The sequence below is a fragment of the Durio zibethinus genome, chromosome 8, assembly GCF_047325235.1.
Source record: "Durio zibethinus cultivar Kanyao isolate XHJ-2024 chromosome 8, ASM4732523v1, whole genome shotgun sequence".
NCBI lineage: Eukaryota > Viridiplantae > Streptophyta > Magnoliopsida > Malvales > Malvaceae > Durio > Durio zibethinus.
Genome location: NC_143169.1, coordinates 24046872 through 24064343, shown reverse-complemented (window position 1 = coordinate 24064343; position 17472 = coordinate 24046872). Strand labels below are relative to the sequence as shown.

Below are 17472 nucleotides of genomic sequence, written 5' to 3'. Positions count from 1 at the left end.
TTTTTGTTTTAAGCCTATACTGAGTTTTTTTTAATAACTGTCAGTATATAACATATTTATACTGATGGATAGTGATATACCATTAGAAAAAATTTATTTATATCAACGGTTAAATAAAGTATTAGTATAAGTATGTTATATTCTGATGATATTAAAAATTCGTTAATAAAAATCTCTTTTACAAATAGAATTTGACCGTCAATAAATAATCCATAAAAATTTTTTTTGAATGAATTATAGAATGTGTTTTTGGCCAAAAACGCCTTCGGTAATTTCATTCAATTTTTTGCAAGCCAGTAGTTTTTTATTTTAAGCCTATATTGACGGTTACATTAATAACTATTAGTATATAACATATTTATATTGACAGATAGTCATATATCGTCAAAAAATTTTTATTTATATCAAGGTTAAATAAAGTATTGGTATAAGTATGGTATATTCTGACGGTATTAAAAATATATCAGTAAAATTTTTTTTTATTGACGAAATTTGACCATCAATATAATCAAGCGTTAATATATGAAAACTTTTTTGTATCGTAAGATCAATCTAACTGTTTAGATTTTTGGTAGAAATTTGAAAGAGATTTTGATATAATACAAAAAGAAAAAAAATTAAAGCAATAAACTTTAAAATTTCAAATCAATATAACAATTGATCATATCAACATTTTTTTTAATGCTAAAGAGTGAGAAAAGAATTTGAAAAAATAAATTGTACATATAAGCAAGTTAAAGAAGAAATTAATGGGGATTAAAACTTTAAATTTCAATCACTTTATTAAAATCATTGGATGTTGAATCAAGTGATAAGAGAATTTATTCTTTTTTTTTTTTGTTGCCTCTAATTTAAATCTTCAACAGATTGTGGAAAAATAAATTTTCATGAATTTCATAAATTTAACGCCAATAAATCTATTTGAATCAATTAAAAGAGAGGATTAATCGAATGAAATTTAAAAACTTCTTATCTTTTAATAAAAAAGTTATTTATTAAGATTAATAACTATTAGGATAAATTTGGATCGTTAATCTTATACTAAAATGTTTTATTACAACCTTAAACCATTATACTATTTCCGATTATTCATTTGGAAATTACAAGATGTTAAAGTGTTTAATTCCATAGCTTTTCAAACAGTTCATATAGAAATTACTTTGAAGACGAATTTAAAATGATGCTAAGAGACTGTCGATTGGGTCAACATAAGGAAGAACCTGCCCATCATTTTCAGCCTGCAACTAAACTTACTAGGCCCTAAATTGATACCAAAAGTTCTGATATTAACTACAAATTTAGCAAAAAATTGGGTTCAGAAAATCATTTTCAGAATCCCAAGGGGCTGGTTTTGTTATTTCATCATTTTCCTTCTGTCAGATTGTCAATTATACCATTACCTAATCATACCATTTCTTAATTATACCAAATCAAATAACCAATCATACCATTTCTTAATTAAAACAATATACAATTATTAACCAGTTTGTCCATTTTTGATCAAGCAAAAAAGCACTTATTTTAATAATTTAATTGATCCAACCAACAAAAAAAAAAAAGATTGGGTGGGTTCCTTAGTATGCACTTTTTAATACCCTTATTATATTATAAAAAAATAAAAGAAAAAATAATTTCTCTAAATTGGAAAAATCTTAGTTAATTTATCACTAAAATTATATTTTTCTATAATTGTAATATATTTTGCTAAAATGACAAGAATTATAGTAGTACTTATAAAAGATGAATACTTTTGTAGAAGCTTAAATAGAAAGTACACAACATAATTAAATTAGAAAGTTAATCCTAATTAATTAATATCCTTTATCCTTTCCTAATTCCTTGGACTTATTACACATTATTATTATTATTATTATTATTATTATATAAGGTACCATATTAATTTAATTAAAATAACTGAACATTCCATCTGTTCAAAATAATTTTCTTTATTATTATTTTTTTAAATTTGTTTTTCTCGATCTCTGACTGTCTGATCAGTTCACATTTACACGCCCAAAATTGAAAGCAAGATAGCAATCAGAAAACGCAACCCAACTACTGCATCACGGGAAGAACAACCGTTCGAAAGAGAGAGAGAGGGTGAAAACGACGTCATATCGAACTTTTTTTCCTTCTATTCTTCAGGCAAGCTGCTAAGAGGTCTCTTTATCTCCGTCAATCTCTTTTAATCTACATTGTTTTCAGAATCTTCGATTTGGCTTTGTTGTTAAAAATTTTAAATCGTTGTTTTATGGAGGTTTTGTAAACGAGCATGTCATAGCACACCACACATCTCTCTCTGTACTACGCATTGTTTTTCTCTTTCTTTGGTAACCATTTCTTTCTTTCTTTCTTCTTTTTTTTTTAATCTGAATTTATATTTTTTTAATTTTTTGGAATTGATTTGATTCAGTGCTGTTGCAATTTTTACAGTTGGAGGAGTTTATTGTTTGATCCAGAAAAGAAATGGTGGTTTCTGGGCCAATCACGCCTGGACAGGTATGGTTTTGAATTTGAATTTTATTGATTCAATGTTTTTCGTTAAGTTTAGATTTAGTTTTGAGATTTTGTTATTTGATTGAATTTGAACAATGTGATTTTTGAGCTGAAAATATTTGTAGTAGTTTTGCAACTCTTGAATTTGTGATTTCTATGTGCTAATTTTGGATTCTGTTATTTCGTTTTTTAGAAAGTATTTTGGATTCACGCCAAGAATTTTATATGTACTAATTTTGGATTCTGAGTTTTGATTTCATTTTTCCACTTTGAATTAGTGAAATTTCTTCTTTTTTTTTTTATAAGAATTTTTATGGCTATTGGATGTACATAACTGGGTAGCTTGGTTTGATAAGTGAAGAGATTTTACTTGTAGCCTATATGTGCATATTTCACTCCACTATTCTAACTTTAATTATTTCACTTGTTCTTATAGATGTATTATTTGATCTTTCTTTGCACTTTTCTTTTTTATTTAGTTTTCTTGTACACACTAGTTTTGACTTAAATATATAATGAAGTCCTTTTATTATGCTGCAGGTGTCTTTTCTCTTAGGAGTTATCCCAGTTTTCATTGCATGGATATACTCAGAGTTCCTAGAATACAAGAAATCTGCATCTCATTCTAAAGTGTAAGAGATCTTTTCTCCTAAGAATTAACGTGGGTTCACAATTTTGTTGTATTTTCTGATGCTGACGACTGAGTTTCAATTTGCAGCCATTCAGATAATAATCTGGTTGAATTACGAGAGGAGACAGTTAAAGAAGATGACCGGGCTGTTTTGCTTGAAGGAGGTCTCGCAAGATCAGCTTCTGCTAAATTCCATAGTTCATCGATCAAAACAAACTTGATTAGGTTGCTTTCTTTAGGTTTCATTGTTGTTATGGAGTTTTCCTGATTGTACTCTTTACACTCATCTTACCATTTCCATCTTATGATTTTCCAGGTTCTTAACTATGGAAGACTCTTTCCTGCTGGAAAATCGAGCAATTTTGAGAGCAATGTTAGTCATAAACAGAAATACACTTTTTTAATAGCTTTCTGTTTCGTCTAATGTTTGACAATGCAATCTATTGCAGGGCTGAGTTTGGGGCTATCCTAGTGTACTTCTATATATGTGACCGCACAAATTTACTAGGAGAATCTACCAAGGTGATTTTATAATTCTTGATTGTGTTATTGATTGTACTTCATGATTTGATCTGTGATTTTTTTGGAAATGCTACTAAGTATAGTTTTGCATCTGTATTCCTAGTGAGGTCTTGACTTTCATTTGTATGGATAATCATATTTTTTTCGTGCTTTCTGGTTCTGTTGGTGCCTTCTTTTTATCTATGTCCATCTTTTCATTCTTAATTTCTTTCCCCTTCAAAATGACCAAAAGAGGCTTTAATTTGGGTTCACTAGTCTCATAAAAAACTCTTTTTAAGTAAATTCCAGTATCCTTGGAGCTCATTGTTTTTCTTCCTTATTTTCCTTTTAGGTGAATGTTATTTTATAGAAGCAACCCCTTTAAAGAGGCTTTAATTTGGGTTCACTAGTCTCATAAAAAACTCTTTAAGTAAATTCCAGTATCCTTGGAGCTCATTGTTTTTCTTCCTTATTTTCCTTTTAGGTGAATGTTATTTTATAGAAGCAACCCCTTTGTACTTGCATCCTTCCTTGAGTCCTCCAGTTTGGGAGGATATTTAATCTTTCTGTAATAACCAGTTTGTGGTCACTATGGCCTTTCACTAATAGTTCGATACATAGGAGTACTGTACATTGCCCGAAAGGCTGAAAGTATTTTCTTCTCTTGTGGTTGGAAATGTTTGATGGCTAAGTTTTTCCCTCATAAATGGTTTAAAGTAGCTATATATTTGCAAATTGATGGTAGCTTGAGGATTAGTGCTTTTTTCTTTTTTCACATGCTGATGAACACTACAGGGAATTATTTATTTATTTTATATTATTTCTTATGTGTGATTCCTTGACAGAAATACAACCGTGATCTTTTCCTCTTTCTCTACGCTCTTCTCATCATAGTTTCAGCAATGACTTCTTTGACGAAACATAATGACAAATCAGCATTCTCTGGAAAAACTATGCAATACCTAAGTAGGCATCAGACTGAAGAATGGAGAGGATGGATGCAGGTGAGTATTTACTGTTAGACTTGTAACCTGTTAAGGAGTAACTATCATATGAAAATATTTCCCATAACTTGTGAAACTATCATATGAAAATGCTGTAGATTTGAGTATTCAGTCTTTAGATCTGCACTGATGTTCACACACAGCTATTCCTATCTCTGTCAGATTTTTTAGATTGCTTGTGTTTTCTGTTCCATGGAATCCATGCTATCTATTGACCATTTCTTGTGCACTAAATATTTTTTAGGAGTTTTGTTAGCTGCACTTACGTTACATTTTTGCTTTTACAGGTCCTATTTCTAATGTACCATTACTTTGCTGCAATGGAGATATATAATGCAATACGTGTCTTTATCGCTGCATATGTTTGGATGACTGGATTTGGAAACTTCTCATTCTATTATATCAGAAAGGACTTTAGCCTAGCACGTTTCGCCCAGGTGATATTTTCTCTCTGGGCTCTAATGCTATATCAGCATACAAGTTATGTAGTTCTTAATATTTTTATACATATCAAATATATCTGAGGTCCTTGTATAACTTCAATTTGATGCAGATGATGTGGCGACTAAACTTCTTTGTAGCATTTTGCTGTATTGTTCTCAACAATGAGTATATGCTTTACTACATATGCCCAATGCATACGCTTTTCACACTAATGGTGTATGGAGCTCTTGGGATTTTCAATAAGTATAATGAGATACCATCAGTGATGGCAGTGAAAATTCTTGCATGCTTTCTCATAGTTATCTTTCTTTGGGAAATTCCTGGAGTTTTTGAAATATTCTGGAGTCCATTAACTTTCCTATTAGGTCAGCAACCTACCTAACTTCTTTCTTCTACTTTTCTTTTGATTTATCAACTTACCAGTGATTTACTGCTTAGAAAGTTCCTGTCCTTATATTCAGCTCCCTTAATATGCTTCTAAATATTTTTTATTGCATTTTAAGTTGGAATGTATTGCTTTCAAATATGTGTACCTCACATGTGAATGAATCCAGTTGAATTTCATTTTTTAATATTAAATTTAAAGCAAGTTCATTCTTCTTGGATTGGATATGTTATAGCTGTTTGCTTATATCCACTTGAATATGATAGGGTACACTGATCCTGCAAAACCTGATCTCTCTCGACTACATGAGTGGCATTTTAGATCTGGTCTCGATCGCTATATATGGATAATTGGAATGATATATGCCTACTATCATCCCAATGTAAGTTTGTTAAATTTTTTAGTCACTGGGAAGTCTTGTTCTCTTGGTTCACAAGTAACTATTTTTTAAAAAAATATTTTAAATCTTAGGTTGAGAAATGGATGGAAAATTTGGAGGAATGTGAAACAAAGAGAAAATTCTCAATCAAAGCAAGCGTCGTTGCATTTTCTTTATTTGTAAGTTGCCTGATCTTTTATTCACCATATTACTATTATGCTTATTTGTTTTTGATGAACACTTTTTTGTATGTGCTTAAATTCTTCAGGTTGGCTATATGTGGTATGAATGTATTTACAAGCTGGACAAGGTTACTTACAACAAATACCATCCCTACACATCTTGGATTCCCATAACGTGCGTATTAGGATTTCTTTTTCTAATTCACTTGGCACACTTGAGGAAGTTTATGTGATGACACATGGAATATCTTGTACAATTAAATCACTTTAGTTCAATTTCCCATATCTGATTATTATCTCTGCTTTCTTGTGATTCTAGTGTCTACATTTGCTTGCGGAATTTTACTCAGCAGCTTCGGAGTTACTCTTTGACTCTCTTTGTGTATGTTTTGGACTATAACTAATTTATTCAATCTGTGCCTTCCTTACCGGAATATGAATCATTGATCTGCTTTTTGAGGAGTTTCTGGTGTTATTTTGCACTTACTCTAATTATGTTACATTTTTTGTGCTCCATAGGTGGCTTGGAAAGATAACTCTGGAGACTTACATTTCTCAATTTCATATCTGGTTGAGGTTTGTATACCAATTAAAGTTTTCTCTTTTTAATTTGATCCTCAAACTGATATTTAAAGAATAGCCTGGGAGTTAAATAAGTTAACCTTTTTATCCAGTTCTGCATCTGTGTCCTATTAAAAGCATGATAACTCGACAAATCACCAAAGCAGCGGGCGAGTAACAAATTTACATGTCTTTAAGATTCTCATAATTGCATTTCATGCATGCAGGTCAGACATGCCTAACGGACAACCTAAGTGGCTTCTTTCTTTCATCCCAGAATATCCACTGCTCAACTTTATGCTCGCAACTGGCATTTATATCTTGGTAAGCAACTTTTCTCCATTCTTCCATATTTTGCCGACAGTTTTAATTTTATTCGTTTTGTTCATTTTCCTGCCATCCATTGCCTTGCTTCTGCAGATATCTCATCGCCTGTTTGAATTAACAAATACACTCAAGTCAGTTTTCATACCCGCCAAAGACAACCGACAGCTGCTATATAATTTCATTGCTGGAGTAGCTATTTCACTGTGTTTGTACTGCACCTCCCTCGTTCTTCTTCAGATTCCTCGTTCAGCTGTAAGCTCCTAATTCCAATGAAGCATTAATGAGTTCTTTGATTTATAAACGATGCATGGGCTGCTTTTTTTTTTTTCTTTGTTTTTTACATACCATATTCTCTTCCAAACTACAGTTGATCAGAATTTGTTATGTTCTTAACCTGCATGTCAACTCCATAATTACAGGCCTGAGAAAGCATGTCTCAGAGGGGTTAGACAGAGCTTTTACATCGGACATACGAGAAAACAAACAACTTGGAAGATGTCTACGCATCTAGCTTCTGAATCAAATGTTTCCAACGATTTTGAGTGAAAAATGCCCATATTTTTGTCCTTTGAGCTGAAACCACAAATCTTGGCTTTGCCTTGGAGTATGATTGGGGGGCAGACAACTGACATGAAGGAAATCTTCTTTCGTTCTTTTCTTTTTCTTTTCTCTTACGATTTGTTGTAATATTAGTAACTGCCATATACTGTTTCCGGTGTCATTTTTTCGATTATTCATTGAAGAAAATGTAGATTCATGTGACATAAGTATGTGTTGTCCCGGCACCAAACAAATTCGAGATCTAATGCTAATGCTATTTTTCTTATTATGAAACTTCCCTAGTCATAAGCTAATTAATAAGGTAATATTTACTTGTTTTCATCAAAAAACATAATTTTTTATTAAGATTTAAATCTTAAATTATTGAATTCATCTCTTTGAAGCATTTCTTCAAAATAAAATGAAAAAAAAAAAATCAATTAAACTTGATGAAAAATTTTTTTAAAGTGAGAAATTTTGAAGGTTAGTCGACTAATTAAATCACTGTATTAATCTATTAATACGAAGTAGAAAGGGATTGAAAGATGCCAAATTTTAAGAACGTTAATTGTTGACAGGTCCACCTCAAGGGTTGTAATGTAATTATCTTTGGTAATTGATAGTTAAATGGGAATATTCTTATTCTATTTTCATTCTAGGCATGAAACATGTTTTTTGTGCTGATAGCCAAATTTGAGAAAAATTTTGTACAACTTTTTTTTTAGAGGCCAAAGTGTTTTCTAAAAGGTATACCTTGGCTTGCATTTACTTGCAAAATGAAAATTATGCAATCTTTTATGAAGTATATATATTAATAATTAAATTATTTTTATTTAAAAAATAAAAAAATTGATTATAAATGTTAAAATTTAAATATTATATTTATTAATTATATAAATCAATTAAATTAAATTTTAAATTTGAACTTTTGACCTGTTTTATTTGTTTTAACAGATTAGATCGATGGAAACCTTCAACTGATTTGGTCCTCAAAATAAATGGGAGGGTCCCTCCTTGGTATCTATAAATTTCATTGAATTAAATGGATGAATGAAAAATTTTGCTTAGAACCCACAAAATTTAATGTGTGAAAAGTCAGTACAGAAAGAAAGCTGTTAGGAAAACAACAAATAAAAAGTAAGAACAGGTAACAATAAGATGTTAACTACTTAAAGTTTAGAATCTGTATGTAAATTATTCAAGTTTGTAGTTCCATTATTGAAAGATGATTTGTAAGTTTGAAAAATTTTTAAAAATTTATAAATTTTTTGTGAATTGATAATTTATCTTGATTTTTAAAATAAGGTAATTGTTTTTACTCTTTGATTTTTTTTTACAAAAAAATTTATTAAAGCATAGTAATGCCAGAATAATCACCATAGATATTTTTTTTTTTTTTAGCGAAAGATATCCAGATAATTTGAACTCATACTCTATTTGATAATATACAAGTTGAGTTCTAATATATTGAATCAAATTCAAATAATTCACTGAGTAGCTTGACTCATTCAAAACATAAATTTCATCACGGCTCAATGCCAAATGGAATAAAAAAATTGTTGCTTTTAATGAAAGATCAATGTATCAAAACTAGCCGATACTGGCTTGGGACAGAATTGGCCACAAACACTAAAAGAAAGGGCACGTTTGGTGGTTGCATATGGTTTGCCGTGCAATGTCAGAAAGTGGTTTGAATTTCTTCTCTGGGGTTCATTTGGAAAAGGCAAATTAGGTTCCCCTAACGTTTCTCTTCATGCCAATAATATATTTCAAACAAACCCTGACAGTTTCCGTGACTTTTGCCATAAACAATAATGAAGTTAATTGGAATTCCAACATTTCTTCACGTCCCATTTTTATAAAAGGAAACTTTGATATTTAATTATCATAATTAAATGGCAAAACCTACAATAATAAGTTATTGTCAACTTTCTTGGGACTGGATTTTTGCACAGATTTCTTAATCACATTTTTAAAATGTAAGCACAATTTTGTTTATTATTTATTAAAATGTTAAGTTGAATTTGAAATTCCAAATTTACTAATTTTATAATTTTATTAAAAATTAAATTTGTTTGACTAAAAAATCAATAAAGGAGAAAGAACTATACATATTTTGCCGTCCTTAAAGCTGCGAAAATCCTATGAGAAAAGAACAAAGCAAGTTGAGTTAATGTTTTTCTTTAGCGTGGTTTTTTTTTTGTCTTGAGTACCATGGATGGTGTAAAAAAAAAAAAAAAATTAAATTCAATGACATTGGACCTTGAAGAGAGCTGGGACTGTAAATAAAGCGTGGACTACCCTACACTACTCCAGCACAGCCAGTTGCCAGACATTTAATATGGTCCTTCACAGCCGATGAAGCCACGTGCTTGGCTTTATAGTCTGCCTTGTATGCTTTACGTCCTCTATTTCATCGCCTGCGTTTTGGTTTCTGAAGTACTCAGAACTTTGACATGGAGGAAGCTCCAGAAATTCAACTCCAGATCATGGGTAAGCCACCTCTCTCTTCTTCATATCCAAATAATTAAACCATCAAGGAAGAAACAAACAATTCTGAAAGTTTTCTTTTATTTTTTAGATTGTCAAACCTTGATGTTTGGTGTTTTATGAGGTGAAAGTTTTGATGCATATCCAATTGTACTATAAACGTGTAGAAGCTTCTAATTTCTTTCCATTTTCCTAACTCTTTACCCTTTCTCGTTTCTGTTTCTTCTTTTGACAATTAAGACGGTGCAATTGAAGCACCCTCCTGAATGCTGAAGTCAATGCAGCTTCAGATTGGAATTATCGATCAATCTGTATTGATGATCACGCTTGGAAACATATGTTTTGTTTGTGTTTTCCACTGCTCCCAACTTGAAAAGCTTTTACCTGCAGGAATTATATTCAAGAAAAGTACTCATCATTTTCATTCAAGAATCAGTTTATTGGGATGTGAATTCTCATATATAAGCCTATTAGCTGCAGGAAATGAACACATGCATGTATTTTTTTTTACCAGGTCATGAAGACAAAGAGGCAAATTCGGTTGAGCAAACAAAGGGCGGCAGCCACTCGGGAGTCACAGCTCGAAAGAGAAGCTATAAGTGGTGGCTCCTAATGGCATTTTACGCATTCATTGTCCTTGCCGGCCAGTCAGCGGCTACACTTCTTGGAAGACTGTACTATGACAAAGGAGGAAAAAGCAAGTGGATGGCAACCTTAGTTCAACCTGCAGGCTTCCCAGTTCTCATTCCCTTGTATTACCTTTCATCATATAAAACTTCAACACAAAACACTAGTTGCAGCAACATGATAAACCCACCATCTCTTTTAGTCCTTTTAGCTATGTATATTACACTTGGAGTACTTGTGGCAGCATCTTCTCTGTTGTTTTCAGTTGGGCTTTTATACCTTCCTGTCTCCACTTATACCCTCATTTGTGCTTCCCAGTTAGCCTTCAATGCCTGCTTTTCCTTCTTCCTCAATTCCGAGAAGTTCACTCCTTTCATAATCAACTCCCTTGTCCTCCTCACAATCTCTTCTACTCTTCTTGTGTTCCAAAACAATTCGTCAGGATCCACGGCAGCTTCTAAAGGAAAGTATGTGATCGGATTTGTATGTACAATTGCTGCTTCAGCCGGGTACGGGCTAAACCTTTCCCTATCACAACTCTGTTTCCAAAGGATTCTGAAGAAGCAAACGTTCAAGGTTGTCTTAGAGATGATAATCTTTCCGTCACTGGTTGCAACTTTGGTAATCCTCGTGGGATTTTTCGCTAGCGGGGATTGGAAAAGTGTGGATGCAGAAATGGAAGGGTTTAAACTAGGCAAGGTATCGTACGTGAATATCTTGGTTTGGATTGCTATAGCTTGGCAAGTTTTCTCGATTGGTTCGGTGGGGTTGATCTTCGAAGTCTCTTCAGTTTTCTCCAACGTCATCAGCACTCTTGGAATACCCACTGTTCCAGTCTTGGCAATGGTATTTTTCCACGATCAAATGACTGGCATCAAAGTGATTTCCATGTTGTTGGCTATTTGGGGCTTTGTTTCCTATGTTTACCAGCATTATCTCGATGATCGCAAGTCTAAGACGACTGCAAAAGTTTAGTTGTTGTTTTCAAGAAACACTGCTGGTTACTTAATTATGACTGGAAAAGTTTGGTTGTTGTTTCCAAGAAACACTGCTGGTTACTTAATTATGACCCAGCAAGCATGTATTTTACAGTTATTTTCCAATGACAGAATTTTCATTAGCCAAATTCCTCTATTCATGCATAAACTATGTTGTTTGGATTATTTATTTATTTTTTAAAATATTCATGTCAAACCAACACTAAAGTAAAATAATAAACAAATAAAATTATTTAAGTTAAAAAAAATTAAAATAATTCAAAATATTTTTAATTCGAATCAGATCGCATTTAAATAAAAAAAATCACAAACAAAAATTCACGAAAAGGCCGCATTGATATTCAAAATTTTTTTCTTTTATGAAAAAAAAACTGGTACTTGATATTAGTCCGTGACATATATATATATAAGTTAAAAACAATAATTGCAATTTTCAGAATGTGAAAGTACTTTACACAAAGCTAGTAGCAATTACAAAAATATAAGATTTTTCAATATTGGAGAAAAATGGAGGGCTTATAAAAAATAAAAAAACAATGAAGCAGTCATACGTAGAATTATCACAAGGACCGCTGACTAACCGATTTTCCAAGCTCAATTTCAGACACTAACAACAATAAATTTTCAATTATCAATGAGAAATTCTAGAAAGTAAACGGTTCATTAATTCTTAACACTTCTTTTTGTATTAACACGTGACATAATTATATTTATTTTTATTAATTTTATATTCTAACTGTCTTATTTTGATGTTATTTCTTTTTTATTTTTTGGTTTGTGTTTTATGTGAATATTATAAGATCTTTCATGGGAAGTTTTAATTTTTTTTTTAAAATTATAGTTTTTACCTTGTTATAAATAATATATTAATTAATTATCTTTATCCCCTCCCCCAAATTAAAGAAAAAAAATACATGGTACTATAAATTAGCAACTTTTTACTTTAATTCGAGAAATTGAATCTTATTCTTTAAATTTTGGATAATACACCATTTAATTACAAAGAACCAAATGCATAAATGCAATTAGCAATATCCTTGTAGCCAAAAAAATGACAATATCCTTATTGACTTTTTTAATCAAGGGAAAGATTTAAATCAAGTTTTTTAAATGAATTTTTTATGGTTTTTTTGTTAAAAATGATAAAAAAGAATTAAAATTGATAATTGAGAATAAATAGATTAATAGAATTGAGTGAAAATGATATGAAAAATTAAACAGACGAAAATCGATTGTTCGCATCAAGATAATACTGAATATAAGTAACCCATATTTAAACATATAATCAAAATATTCTAATCAATATTTAAGACTTAGAACTTTCTTGATATAATATCAAACTGATAATCTAATTTTTATAAAAACACGTCTTTAATTTTAGTAATTTACTTCAATTTTTTTTATACAATAATTTTTTTTGTTTAAATAGATTAATGATTTATTTGATAATTTTACAAAAATTTCTAATGCAGAGATTCTGTAAGCACAAATTTTCATAAATATTTATTGTATGGTAAAGTTTTTTAATTCTTATTAAAAATATTTATTTAAATAAAATACAAAAAAATACTTACTATCTCATAGAAATTAAGGGTGCATTTGGATGTCCCTTACCTACGAGATTAATCTCAAAATTTGTGCTATTGGAACGCCACAAGGCATTTGGATGTCATATCACAATGTGATTGATGTAAAAAATTTGCATCGTGGGTGGAAAATCCCATCGGAGGGAGACGGAAAGCGGTTCGGTGAGATTTTGGATGTCATGCCTTAAAGTGGTCGGTGCTGTGCAAAAGATTTGCATAGTATCCTACGGAGAAAAAGAGGTTCGGTGGGATTTTTTATTCTCTCCGCAAACCCTTTTTCTCAAAAAATCTTTGCTTTTATTTATTTAATTATTTATTTTTTGCCATTGAAACAATAGAATATAAATCTGTTACTTTCATCTATTTTTTTTACTTTTTAAAAATCTTATTTTGAATAAAATAATTATTATTTTAATATAAAAATAATTATTGAAAATGAATCTGGCGAGAAGAAGTAGAAAAATAAATATATGTTAAAATTATTAAATTGCATCCGTTACGAAGAATCCTTCTTCGCACAACAACCTTCATCTCTATGGCACGAAGAAGAATTAAGAAAATTGGCATATCTATTGTCTTCTTTAGGCTAACCTTTTCGGCTCTCATCCTTACCGACGCATCCCAAGTTGATATCTGTATGTTTCATCCAATTAAATCTGCTATGGTCGGGCAGATTGATTTTTCCAAGGGGTTGCCTAAGATTCAGCCCAATCCATCAGGTGTAGATGTATATTAAAAATATTAATATTTTAAAATATTTATTAAAATAAAAATTAAATACAAATAAATTTTAAAAATAAAATAAAGTTTTAGATTCCACCTAACTAAACTCCAAACACATTTAATATTTTCGTCTTGCATGCTGATTCAATGATAAATTCAGAAAACCGAATTCCACACTTACATCTCATTTATGGATTTTATATTTAATGTTTTCTTCATCACATCAATCAAAAATACTTATTTTAATATGATTATCTAATTCCCTTTTCATTTTTTAAATGCTTACCTAATTTCTCTTGCCTACTCCATCATGTCATCCATGCTCATAAACTAACAATATTTGCAACTTAAGCCATTGTCCTTCTTGTTAGACTAATTGAACGGAGTGAGTAGGCTTTACATAAAGTAATGGATGATGAGGGATTACGTATTTGATTAATAGAAACTTCACTTAATTTTTTATAAAAAAAACACATTATTAAAAAATTAAAATTTAATCTTAGGGTCAAGAATCTTATTGATCAATAATTGATGAATTAAAAATAATCTCATTAAAAAAACATATTATAAAAAAAATTAAATTTCAATCTTAGGGCCGAAAATCTTATTGATCAACAATTGATGAATTAAAAAGAGAAAAACATGTCATCGTATTATTTTTTGGAAAAAAAAATATTTTTGATAGTTTCATTTACCTAATCATATATTATATTTCTATATATGAAGAGATTCCTCAAAAAAAAAATTTTCTTTTGTAGACCGATGATCGGCTTGGAACTGTAAATATAGGAGATATAATTTAAAAAAAAAAAGGGTACATAAAACAATATTATCATAATATGATTCATCCATCCATCTATATTCAGATTTTTTTTTTTCCAAAACCTAAAAAATATGAATTATAAATATAAAAAAATTGATGGGTTCTTGAGAAAAACATAGGAAAATGAGTAAAAGTTTCTGTCTCGAAATGCTGTTTGTAAACATAATAATTATGTGCTTAAAAATCTTAGTATATAATTATAACTTGCCATACATAAATATTTTACAAGTGAATGTTTTTTTTTTTTTTTGCATAAAAAACCACGTCCTAAAAAAAATTATAAGTATTAGAATTTGATTCTTACTTATTGAATATCATTTATTAAAAATTTGAGTAATTAACTGGTGAGGGTTTTGAAAATGCATAAAAGTCTAAAAAAATTGCTTCATATAGGTAGCCCATCAATTTGCACAATAATTAGTTGACTAAAATGAAACAGTGAGTGTTAGTGTTACATTTTAACTTGCAAGAATTGATACGCCTCACCTACCCTTAAGGTGTATATATATATATATATATATATATATATATATATATATATATATATTATAAAATAAGGTTTTAAGAAAGTTTGATATTGATCCCAAAAGTCAAACCTTTCCACAAGTCCTCAAATCCAACCATAAAAAATATTATCACTTTTATCCATTTTTATAGACATTAACTCACATAAGATTATTATCATCTACTCGAAGCTATACAATGCATAAGTTTAGAGAAAACAGATTAATAATTCTAAGAGACACCATAGCTTATCCATAAATATATATGGAAAGGTTAACTTAAAAATAGTTATTTATTTATTTTTTTATTTGGTAAAGTTAAATGCTTAGCTTACGAGACAAAGATGGGATGGGTTCAAGTTATGATATTACTTTTTTATTAGGAAAAAAAAAAAGGAAAGAGCAGAACTAGCCCAGTATTTAAATTCATAGGCTAGAGCTTAATTTTAATTTGATTCCAAAAGATTCTCTGATCTTTGTATCCTTGGCTTGAATTTTCAGCACTAATCCTGATTTAGCTTGGCCAACTAGACATGGCGGAAGTTCAGTTGCAACTCGAAAGCGCAGGTGAGCTAGCATAGTATGTATATTATTCAATGTCCGCAATCATCTTTGAAGCATGACAGAAAGTCAATATTGACATGTATGTTTCTCTGCACTCCACCGAACAAAAATGTGAAACTGATCAGAGAGTGGTGTAATTGCAGACATTGAATATCATTCATTGTTTCTTCTTGACTGATCAGATTTGGAATTAAATAATCGTTTTACATTTTCCAGATGAAGAAGCTAAAACCAAAGAAAATTCAGCCGAGCAAACGAATGGTATCAACCACATAAGAGGATCTCGATCTTGGAACTTCAAACGGTGGCTTCGGTTAGTTCTTTATGCAATCTTGCTCCTCAGCGGCCAGTCGGTGGCTACAATTCTCGGAAGACTTTACTTTGAGAAAGGTGGAAGTAGCAAATGGGTGGCAACACTTGCCCAACTTGGAGGCTTCCCAGTTCTATTTCCTTTATACTGCATTCTTCTATTCAAAACTCCGACTTCAAATAAAATTATCGACACTAATCCACCATCTTTCCTGAAGCTGTTAAAATTGGTCTATGTACCCCTTGGTTTACTTTCAGCTGGAAGCTGCTTTCTCTATTCAGTTGGCTTAGAGTACCTTCCTGTATCTACAGTTACTCTCATTATAGCATCCCAGTTGGCCTTTAATGCTTTCTTCTCTTATTTCCTTAATTCACAAAAGTTCACTCCATTTATCATCAATTCTCTAGTTCTCCTCACCATTTCCTCTGTTCTCCTGGTAGTAAATAATCACTCCGAAAAGCCTGCTGGAGTGTCTAAAGGAGAGTATGCGGCCGGGTTCATATGCACCATTTGCGGAGCTGCGGTGTACGGATTGTTGCTTGCTTCACAGCAGCTCGCCTTTCGAAAGGTACTAAAGAGGCAAACACTTAAAGTTCTCCTTGAAGTTATATTATTTTCATCACTGGTTGCATCCAGCGCTATACTGGTGGGATTATTTGTTAGCGGAGATTGGAAGGGATTAAAGAGAGAAATGGATGAATATGCACTGGGGAAGGTTTCCTATGTCATGACTTTGCTTTGGACTGCTATATGTTGGCAGGTTTTTGCTATTGGTACTGTAGGATTAGTTTTCGAGGTGTCTTCCCTGTACAGCATTGCCATTAGTACAGTTGGTTTGCCTATTGTTCCAGTAATTGCTGTCTTTGTTTTCCATGACAAAATGGACGGGATAAAGGGAGTGTCCATGGTGCTGGCTATTTGGGGCTTCATTTCTTACGTTTACCAGCACTACATGGACCATCAAAAGTCGAAGATTGAAAACAGAATAGCTAGTGAAAGTTCTGAATATTGCTCTCCTGGAGAGATTAATCATGCAAATAATTGGGACTAGCTAGCTTCTATGAATGAATCATGAGACTACTCACTCGAAACTACCATTTTAAGTTTTTCTAGTAGCCTGTTGATTAAAGGCTATAGCTGGGAAGAAATTCCTATCAAATTAATCTATCCTCTTAGGATGATCTGTCAGTTAATAACTGTGATGGCGATTGGTGTTCAGGTTTACAATTTCCAGCTGTTAGAAAGCTTGAATATATGCTTGATATCTGCCATAGCCTTCTCTGCATATTATGTATGAAATTTCATGCTTCATTTGTGATCAAAACCGTCGCCTGTTACTTGATTCCTACCTCTTTTCAAATGTGTAAAGGACAAAAGCATAAATTTAATTCCTGTTGT

General features: G+C 31.1%; 3 protein-coding genes across 5 annotated transcripts; all 3 read left to right on the top strand.

Annotated features, from left to right (window-relative positions):
• The first annotated feature begins 1926 nt into the window (after positions 1 to 1926).
• Positions 1927 to 7744, top strand: LOC111278100 (protein REDUCED WALL ACETYLATION 3-like). 3 transcript variants are annotated; one of them, XM_022864573.2, is made up of 17 exons: positions 1927 to 2160; positions 2434 to 2499; positions 3037 to 3128; positions 3215 to 3352; positions 3444 to 3500; positions 3577 to 3649; positions 4474 to 4632; positions 4920 to 5069; positions 5186 to 5441; positions 5728 to 5843; positions 5933 to 6019; positions 6109 to 6197; positions 6342 to 6404; positions 6542 to 6598; positions 6811 to 6907; positions 7004 to 7162; positions 7330 to 7744. In XM_022864573.2, exons 2-17 carry the CDS (start codon positions 2467 to 2469, stop codon positions 7333 to 7335), a joined length of 1632 nt encoding a protein of 543 aa, XP_022720308.1. In that variant the 5' UTR covers positions 1927 to 2160; positions 2434 to 2466; the 3' UTR covers positions 7336 to 7744. The 3 variants fall into 3 exon arrangements, with proteins under 3 accessions (XP_022720308.1, XP_089620982.1, XP_089620980.1); XM_089764856.1 differs by lacking the exon at positions 1927 to 2160 and adding an exon at positions 2175 to 2330 and having other exon boundaries at positions 2414 to 2499; XM_089764854.1 differs by lacking the exon at positions 1927 to 2160 and adding an exon at positions 2198 to 2330.
• Positions 7745 to 9685: 1941 nt separating this feature from the next.
• LOC111278712 (putative purine permease 10) lies at positions 9686 to 11686 on the top strand. The gene is made up of 2 exons (XM_022865336.2): positions 9686 to 9943; positions 10455 to 11686. The coding sequence occupies exons 1-2, from the start codon at positions 9907 to 9909 to the stop codon at positions 11540 to 11542; spliced, it is 1125 nt and encodes a 374-aa protein (XP_022721071.2). The 5' UTR covers positions 9686 to 9906; the 3' UTR covers positions 11543 to 11686.
• A 3844-nt stretch (positions 11687 to 15530) lies between these two features.
• LOC111278458 (purine permease 21-like) lies at positions 15531 to 17472 on the top strand. The gene is made up of 2 exons (XM_022865083.2): positions 15531 to 15767; positions 15981 to 17472. The coding sequence occupies exons 1-2, from the start codon at positions 15734 to 15736 to the stop codon at positions 17123 to 17125; spliced, it is 1179 nt and encodes a 392-aa protein (XP_022720818.2). The 5' UTR covers positions 15531 to 15733; the 3' UTR covers positions 17126 to 17472.